Source organism: Lolium perenne, chromosome 3 (genome assembly GCF_019359855.2).
Source record: "Lolium perenne isolate Kyuss_39 chromosome 3, Kyuss_2.0, whole genome shotgun sequence".
Lineage (NCBI taxonomy): Eukaryota > Viridiplantae > Streptophyta > Magnoliopsida > Poales > Poaceae > Lolium > Lolium perenne.
Window position 1 is genome coordinate 290847765 of NC_067246.2, and position 9345 is coordinate 290857109.

The 9345-nt window shown below is 50.1% G+C and overlaps 1 protein-coding gene across 1 annotated transcript; it reads right to left on the reverse strand.

Annotated features, from left to right (window-relative positions):
- Positions 1 to 3290: 3290 nt before the first annotated feature.
- Positions 3291 to 6524, reverse strand: LOC127340207 (probable pectinesterase/pectinesterase inhibitor 51). The gene is made up of 2 exons (XM_051365981.2): positions 5521 to 6524; positions 3291 to 4129 (listed from the first exon to the last, which is right to left on the reverse strand). Exons 1-2 carry the CDS (start codon positions 6452 to 6454, stop codon positions 3441 to 3443), a joined length of 1623 nt encoding a protein of 540 aa, XP_051221941.2. The 5' UTR covers positions 6455 to 6524; the 3' UTR covers positions 3291 to 3440.
- Between the last annotated feature and the right edge of the window lie 2821 nt (positions 6525 to 9345).

Consider the following 9345-nt stretch of genomic DNA (forward strand, 5'->3'; position numbering starts at 1 on the left):
TAGAATGGACAAAAGTAAGAAAGGGTTCTTACCTATGTTACCAGGCAAGGTCTTGAGTAAGACTCAAGGACCGGCTACGGCAGAAGAAAGAGAAAGGATGAGTCAGATCCCCTATGCCTCGGCGATGGGCTCTATTATGTATGCCATGCTATGTACTAGACCGGATATAGCACATGCTGTTAGTTTGACTAGCAGATATCAAAGTGATCCAGGGATGGAACACTGGACAGCGGTCAAGAATATCCTGAAGTACTTGAAAAAAACTAAGGATATGTTTCTTTGTTATGGAGGTGACCAAGAGCTCGTTGTAACCAGTTACACCGATGCAAGTTGGAACACTGATCCTGATGACTCTAAGTCACAGTCTGTGTACGTGTTTATATTGAATGGTGCTGCGATGGTGGGCAAGCTCGAAGCAGTGCACGGTGGCGAAGTCTTCAACAGAATCAGAGTACATAGCGGCTTCAGAGGATTCATCAGAAGCGGTATGGATGAAGAGGTTCATTGTAGAGCTCGGTGTGGTTCCTAGTGCATTGGATCCACTAGTCATCTACTGTGACAACATGGGTGACATCGCCAATGCACAAGAACCAAGGTCACACAAGAGGCTGAAGCATATCAAGCTGCGTTATCACTCGATTCGCGAGTACATCGAAGATGGAGAAGTAAATATTTGCAAAGTACACACTGATCTGAATGTAGCAGATCCGTTGACTAAAGCTCTCCCTAGGGCAAAGCATGACCAACACCAGAATGCCATGGGTGTTAGGTACCTTACAATGTAATCTAGATTATTGACTCTAGTGCAAGTGGGAGACTGTTGGAGATATGCCCAAGAGGCAATAATAAAAGTGGTTATTATATATATTTATGTTTATGATGAATGTTTATATACCATGCTATAATTGTATTAACCGAAACATTAATACATGTGTGATATGTAAACAACAAAGAGTCCCTAGTATGCCTCTTAACTAGCTTGTTGATTAATGGATGATTAGTTTCATAATCATGAACATTGGATGTTATCAATAACAAGGTTATATCATTGTATGAATGATCTAATGGACACACCCAATTAAGCGTAGCATAAGATCACGTCATTAAGTTATTTGCTATAAGCTTTCGATACATAGTTACCTAGTCCTTATGACCATGAGATCATGTAAATCACTTATACCGGAAAGGTACTTTGATTACATCAAACGCCACTGCGTAAATGGGTGGTTATAAAGGTGGGATTAAGTATCCGGAAAGTATGAGTTGAGGCATATGGATCAATAGTGGGATTTGTCCATCCCGATGACGGATAGATATACTCTGGGCCCTCTCGGTGGAATGTCGTCTAATGTCTTGCAAGCATATGAATAAGTTCATAAGAGACCACATACCACGGTACGCGTAAAGAGTACTTGTCAGGAGACGAGGTTGAACAAGGTATAGAGTGATACCGATGATCAAACCTCGGACAAGTAAAATATCGCGTGACAAAGGGAATTGGTATCGTATGTGAATGGTTCATTCGATCACTAAAGTCATCGTTGAATATGTGGGAGCCATTATGGATCTCCAAATCCCGCTATTGGTTATTGGTCGGAGAGAGTTCTCACCCATGTCCACATAGTTCACGAACCGTAGGGTGACACACTTAAGGTTTGATGTTGTAATGGTAGAACTTGAATATGGAATGGAGTTCGAAGTATTGTTCTAAGTCCCGGATGGGATCCCGGACATCATGAGGAGTTCCGGAATGGTCCGGAGAATAAGATTCGTATATAGGAAGTCATTTTATAAGTTTGAAAATGATTCGGTGATTTTACGAAAGGTTCTAGAAGGTTCTAGAAAAGTCCGGAAGGAATCACTAAAGAAGGAGGAGTCCCGGAGGGACTCCACCTCCCCATGGCCGGCCAACCCTAGAGGGGGGAGTCCAAGGTGGACTCCACCTAACGGGGCCGGCCACCCCCCCACATGGAAGGGGGGAATCCCACTTGAGGTGGGAGTCCCACCTTGGGTAGGTTTCCCTACTACATGGAAGGTTCTTGTGTTGGGGTCTTATTCGAAGACTTGTAGTCCAACACTTGGGGTTCCACCTATATAATGAGGGGCATAGGGGAGGGGGGCCGGCCACCACAAAGCCACAAGCTGGCCGCACTCCTTGAGGCCGGCCACCCCCTCTCCCAAACCCTAGCCGCCCCTCTCTCCTCCACCTCTCCCGCACGCTTAGCGAAGCTCCGCCGGAGTTCTCCATCGCCACCGCCACCACGCCGTCGTGTTGCCGGATTCAAGGAGGAGCTACTACTTCCGCTGCCCGCTGGAACGGGGAGAAGGACGTCGTCTTCATCAACATCGAACGTGTGACCGAGTACGGAGGTGCTGCCCGATCGTGGCACCGTGATCAAGATCTTCTACGCGCTTTTGCAAGCGGCAAGTGATCGTCTACCGCAGCAATAAGAGCCTACTCTTATAGGCTTTGGAAATCTTCAAGGGTGAGTCTCGATCATCCCCTCGTTGCTCCCGTCTTCTAGATTGCATCTTGGCTTGGATTGCGTTCTCGCGGTAGGAAATTTTTTGTTTTCTATGAAACGAATCCCTACACTACGTTGGCCAGCACGGATGGTGGCGGGAGCGGTGCCTGTGCCGAACCCTTGGATTATGGCAAGGTTCGAGGCCGCCTCCTTCTTTATGCTCGCCTTGATGCGTCATACCTGGCGTTTTGCCGTGGAGTCCTCCCGCTAGAGGAAGATGGCATCCCACTCTTCCTCCGTCATCCCCGCCGGCTTCATCTTCTGTTGCACCCGCCTTTGTGGCTTGACAAAAGCCCCATTCACGCCATTCGCCTCCTTAAGTGCCTTTTGGCAGCACGTTGGCTAGGGAATTGGGTTGCGTTGGCAGCGCGGCATGTGCTGGGCGAGAAAGAGTATCAACTAGGTGTGAGAAATGAAGTGGAAGAGGAAAAGGAAAGTCAAATGTGTCGATGCATATGAGGCCCGTCTATCGATACCCACCTTGTCACTTGTGTCCATCGTGCGCACCATGTGGTTTGGGAACGGCATGAGGATGTTGTATAGGCTATTGGGCAGCACCGGATAGAAACCAAATTTGGAGCGCATGGCTAGGCGCGTATTCCTTTCCGGTGCACCCAATAGCCATTTAAGACGCGGTTTGAGGGATGCCGCTGGTCGCTGGATGATTTTAGAGATTGCTTCTGCTCGATTTGGCGGCCATCATGATGGTGCCTAAAGCGACCAGCGCACAACAGCTTCATTAGTGGAGTGTTCGCCAAGCACAGCTTATCAAGATGAGTCTCCATTTTCTCATTTGAGTTAGGCACCATTGCATTTGCACAACTGCAGCCCCTCTACGTCAAGGCAGCACCTCAGCCGATTAACCCACTAACTCATGCGGACTCTCGATTATGCTACTACCACGAAGCCTACAAACTACACTTTTGGTATCCACTGGTGTCCCTGTATGAAGCTGGCGATGCTGTAGACGTCGACGTGCTCCTTAGGCACCTGGCTACTCCACGCCACCCTGCTGCCGCTCCGATCGCCGCCTCCAGGCCCGGCGCTGTCATACTCGCCGTAGTAGAGCGTCTTGAGCGCGAAGTCGCCGCTCCACGGCATCCACCCCTGCGGCTGCACGATCTCCGCCAGCGTGCACCCGACGAACACCGTCCTCGAGTACTCCTTCCATGGCCGTCCCAGGTACACGCGGTGCTTGTCGGGCTTCTGCCGGTACATCGCCATGTACTCCTCGCTGCCGTTGACGACGCACCCACGGAGCACGATCCCCGTCGGCTGCGCCGGGTCGGTGCGGCCCTGCGCCGTGAGCGCGTTGTTCTCGCCCTTCTCCGGGTGCAGCTGCCGCGGCAGGACGATGATGGCGCTGTCGTGGAGCACGGTGGCGGAGTTGCCGAAGATGAAGTCCACGGTGCCGGAGACGCGGCACCGGGTGTAGAACTGCCGCATCGCGTGCACGTAAAGGGTGTCCTGGTGGCCCAGCAGCTCCACGGTGTCCAGCACCGTGCGGTCGCCCGTCGAGCGGAATGCCACCGCCTGGTGCGCGTCCGGCCCCGCCGTGTTCGCGATCGTCAGGTCCCGTGCCATGAAACCATCGGCAAGCACGCCTGAAAAGTAAACCACGGATGGTTAAGCGATGACAAATTTACGGCTAGATCACTGTGTTTGTCGAGAAAAAACTCGGACCCGTGACTCGCGGGTTGCAGATTTGCCGATAAAGCTAAAGCTGTGGGCTTGTGATCGAATTGACTCGTAGAGGGACCATGTCTGGTTTAGCCTGTGTGCGGGGGAGAAGCAACATCTGCTTGGCAGCGTTGGAGATCACGGGAAAACTCGGTGTGGCAAGGTCGTGTCGGGACGTCACATTGTCGCTTCCAACATGACTGATAGCTAGGTTAGATTCTGTTGGCTCTACATCATAATTCAACACTAAAAATTCAGTTTTGGGTTTTAGAACGCTAAAAATGATCCAAAGCTCGTCAATGTTTTCCACTTTCCCTCACCAATTATGGAAAGCTATGGTGAAATTTGGCAAGGTTACGTTGTGTTGGTACTTGGTTCTATATCAAAATTCAACACATAAAAGCTATGGTGAAATTTGACCCCAGGTTTGACATCTGTGTGTCTCATAAAAGGCGGAATATTCATTCAGTGGGAGGCGACGTTTAAATCAAATGACATGGTATAAGTGGCGAACCGTAAATTTCAAGATCCAATCCACCAGCTCAGTCTTCCGGGGGTGCTCATAGGGGTAGGGTGTGCGTGTGTGCGTTCATAGGGGTGAGTGTATGTGAGCGTCTGCGTTTGTACTGTGTTTCTCAAAAAAAAATTCAACACTAAAAATTTGGTTTTGGGTTTCATAACGGTAAAAATGATTGAAAGCTTGGCAGTGTTTCCACTTTCCCTCACCAATTGTGGAAAGCTATGGTGAAATTTAGCAAGGTTGGGTTTTGTTGTCTCTACATGAAAATTCTGGTGGATGATAGATACTATAGAGCTCAACAGACTCAACAACATTATATAAAGAATAAACATTTTCACAAATCCTTAAGTATCAGCAAAACAGAATTTTTTGGACCCTCCCCGGCAATGAATATTGTGATCACCATAAAATTCATTTGGTTTCGACTCAGCTTTAGCGTTTACATCCATGGGTGATTTCTTTCCGGAGACAATTTCAACTTAGGCCGAGACTATTCTTAGTTGCTTACAAATTTGACCAAGATGTTTTCCGTTGTCATGTGCAATGCTGGACGCAACGTACAAAAGCTAAGAATTGATGGCCCACAACTCCACCACAACATGCTACTTCACGGAAAGCGTTTTTTAGGTGCGGACAAAGTGCTAAATGGGCCGGTCGATCACGAGCACCGTCTTTAACGTCACCGCAATCATCTCGTGAATGTACGTGTACGATCGCAGTAGAGACTACCAAAACCATGTGTATATGTACGTATACCACCACATAAATGCGGGAAAAGGAGGATCGTATACGCACCTACGGTGGCCGTGTTGAAGGTGGAGATGCCGGGCGTGTCGGCGTTGAGGTCGCCGGTGATGACCGTCTTCCCCATGCCATCGCCAACGAGCACCAGGTTAGCCTTCTCCCACGCCACGCTCACCGTCTCCTTGTACACGCCCTCCTTCACGTGCACCACGAACCGCTCGGCCCCGCCGTCCGGCGCCGCGGCCACCGCCTCCCGCACCGTCCGGTAATCGCACCCGGAGCCGCACACCGTGGCGTTCGCGGGGAGGCCCTTGGGCACGCCGAGCGCGTCCACGTCGGCCCCATCGGCCGCGGGCGGCGGCCAGTACCCGTCGCGCTCCGTCTGCGGCGGCGCCCAGCGGGACGTGTCGTCGCCGTAGCGCTGCAGGGCGGTGAGCATGGAGATGTAGTTGCTGCTGATGGTGATTGTGTCGTTGAGGTACGCCATGGCGTCGGAGATGGTCCTGGTGAAATTGACGTACTTGTAGGCGGACCAGCAGTCGTAGAGGTGGAGGAGCGCGGCGGAGGCGGGGTGGAGCGCCGACGGGGACGGCGGCGGCGAGAGGCGGTGGGAGGCGAGGGCGAGGAGGGTGAGGCAGTTGGTGGCGGCGCCGGAGAGGTTGACGTTGGAGGAGGAGGCGAGGACGGAGCGCGCGGTGGAGACGGCGGGCGGGATGCGGGCGCGGAGCGCCGAGAGCGTGGCGGCGAGGAGGTCGGAGGCGGAGGACTCGGAGGTCGCGTTGGCGGCGGAGAGCGTGGAGACGCAGGCGGGCCGGAAGCGGGTGGCGTTGCAGGCGAGGAGGACCGGGAGCGGCGCCGCGTAGGAGGCTGCGGGGGGAGTTTGGCTCCCGGACGGCGGCGGGGCGCGGTGGCTGTGGTGGGAAGAGAGGGAGAAGGGGAGGTGGAAGAGGAAGAGGACGATGAGGAGGCGAAGGGGAGGAGGCATTGCTGATGGCTGAATTGCACGGAGTGAGAGTGTGTGGATGATGGGGTGTGGTTGGTTATAATGGCGACGGGAGCGGAGAGAAGAAGTAGGATCGTTGGGGAAGAAGGGTCAAAATTGAGAAAAGGAAATATTTGATGGTAAATAAATACCATGGAAATGTAACGGAAATGGAAATTATTGATACCATGGAAAAAATGGAGTATGTGTTTCTCACCTGCTATTGGGCGGTCTGAGAAGGCATTTAGTTTTGGATGATTTGAGTTGATGTATTGTCACCCTCTTCATCCCACTGTAGGTATAGTAAGGTTGCTTCGAGTTTGATCTTTTATATTTTTTTAAGGTTTCGTGAATAATCTAATAAAAAAGCCGTGTGCATCTTTTGGATGCAGAAGCTGGGGCGATATTTTCCCCATTTTGAAAAAAAATAGAAATAATGAAGTAGTAGTACATGTAATCTTTTTTCTCTTGGAATATGCTTCCAATTTTCGTTGTTATTTGGGCATCTTCAGGGCCGGGCGCAATTCAAAATGCATTCATTTTTCTTTCCGTTTGGGTTGAACCGCCAACAGGAAAACAACAATCCGGTCACCTATATATCTGTTTAGGGTAGCTACCCGCAGACACCACGCATTTGGTCCGTCTTGGCCAATTTTTTCCCTAGTTTCACCAAAATAGACTAATATATAAATCAAAGCGGCCATGCAAATTGAAAATAGTTGCTAAAATTCGGCTAATTTAGGGAATCACATACTCCACACAAGTACTCCCTTTCCTAAAAAAAAGCTTCTCAACTTTGTCAAGATACGAAGGTATATAGACATATTTTAGCTATAGGTACATCCGTATCTACAAAATATTGAGAAACTTTTTTTGGAAGGGACTACCGAATATGGAGTAGCAAAAAGGGCACAAGTTCGAATGAAAATAGGCAAAGTATGAGAGATGTGTGTGATCACGTGTCGTGTTGGCAGATGCTAGCTTGCTCCTTCTCGAACCAACCTTTTTGTTTCAGGTTCATGATGCTTAGTCGACGAGCATGATTCGATTCTTCACCGCGAGCAACTTGACCTCGGCCTCAATCTTTTGAATTTCTATGGCTTGTTTTTTGAGCTCGTTGAACGTGGCAGCAGTGGCCTCCTTCTCCTGACACTGTATTTTGTCCATCTTGGCAAGCGCCTTTCCTTGTTGGCCAACATCGTCTTCAAGGTCTCACTCAATGCAACTGTCTAAGCGTCACGCTTGAGATCGGCCTTGCTGGCCTTGTGGCCCCTTAGCCGAGATGGAAGGGCATTGGTGCCCAAAGCTTCCTCTTCACCATCAATGGCCCATGTGACTCCGACTCCACCATTCTTAACGTTGATCTTGTAGGCATCGTAGCCAAGCCTCCACTTTGGAGCATTCTTGACCACCCTCCAACAATGGTCCATGTGGTTGCCTTCTTCCAAGTTGCCTTGAAGAATTCCAGGGCACGGAGCACCTACACATATGCAATTCGGTAGATGTTTTTGATATGCAAAGCCATGTACATTATCGGATTAACAAAAGGGATGTGCCCTTACCACATCGGCAATGACGAGGCCGCTCACGAGGCGTGAAACAATGTGATAGATCACAGTGCAAAACTTGTTAGTCTCTTGTTGTATGTATGGCCACCTCTTTTGGATTGAAATTTGGCCGCGGTTTCTATTAATTCGGAAGGGTGCAAGTAGCCGGTGCTCATGAAAATCTGGGGTGAAATTCCTCCAATATGTATTGCCTTTTGCTTGGCAGCGCATATAGAATATTGGCTAGTTGCCAGCAAAGATAGTCACAACACAAGGTCCACCTTGTCGGTGTACTTGTTTGTCCTTTTGCTCACTCCCTTCTTCTTTCCATCACCGACGCCCTCGGCCACGACCCCGATCCACCCTCCTCAAAGCCCTCGCCATCATCAAGCACGGTTATGTCTTGGTCCATTGGTTGGCCGAATTGGGGAAACAATGTCTCTCTTCGATATCATACCCTTGATTTTGTTGCTCACTCACAAGGCCATCTCTCGGGATGAAGTTGCCGCCATTGAGCATGGCTTGCATGTAGGTCTCGTCGTCCTCGGCATAATAGTCCCGTCATCTCTCCACACCGCCTCCGCCATTCTTGACGTTGATCTTGTAGGCGTCATAGCCAAGCATACACTTTGGAGCATTCTTGACCACCCTCCAACAATGGACCATGTAGTTGCCCTTCTTCCAAGTTGCCTTGAAGAATTCCAAGGCACGGGGCATCTACACATATGCAATTTTATAGATTTTATAAATATGCAAAGCCATGTACATTGCCAGATTGAAAAAAACGGATGTACCCTTACCATATCGGCGATGCCCAGGGTGCTCACAGGGCGCGAAACGATGTGCTAGATCATCGCGCAAAACATGTTAGTCTCTTGTTGGATGTACGACCACCTCTTTTGGATTGAAAGTTGGTCGCGGTTACTATTAATTCGAAAGGGGGCAGTAGCCGGTGCTCATGAAAATCTTTGGTGACATTCCTCCAGTACGCATTGCCTTTTTGCTCGGCACGACATATAGAATATTGGCTAGTTGCCAGCAAAGATTGGCACAACACGAGCTCCTCCTTGTCGATGTAGCCGCCAGTCCTTTGGCTCACTCCTTTCTTCTTTCCATCACTAACGCCCTCGTCCTCGACCTCGATCTCACCCTCATCAAAGCCCCCACCCTCGCCATCATCAAACACGGTTGTGTCTTGGGCCATTGGTTAGGTGAATCGGGAAAACAATGGTCCCCTCGATGTCGTACCCTTGAGTCTGTTTCTCAGTCCCAAGGTCGTCTCTCAGGATGAAGCCACCACCATTGAACATGGCCTGCATGTAGGTCTCGTTGTCCTTGGCATAATAG

Bases quoted from the DNA above. Each gene is read 5' to 3' on its own strand.
- LOC127340207 (XM_051365981.2), bottom strand. From the start codon at position 6,454: ATGCCTCCTCCCCTTCGCCTCCTCATCGTCCTCTTCCTCTTCCACCTC. The intron at 4,130-5,520 runs GTGCGTATACGA...TTTACTTTTCAG, and splicing joins CTTCAACACGGCCACCGTAG to GCGTGCTTGCCGATGGTTTC.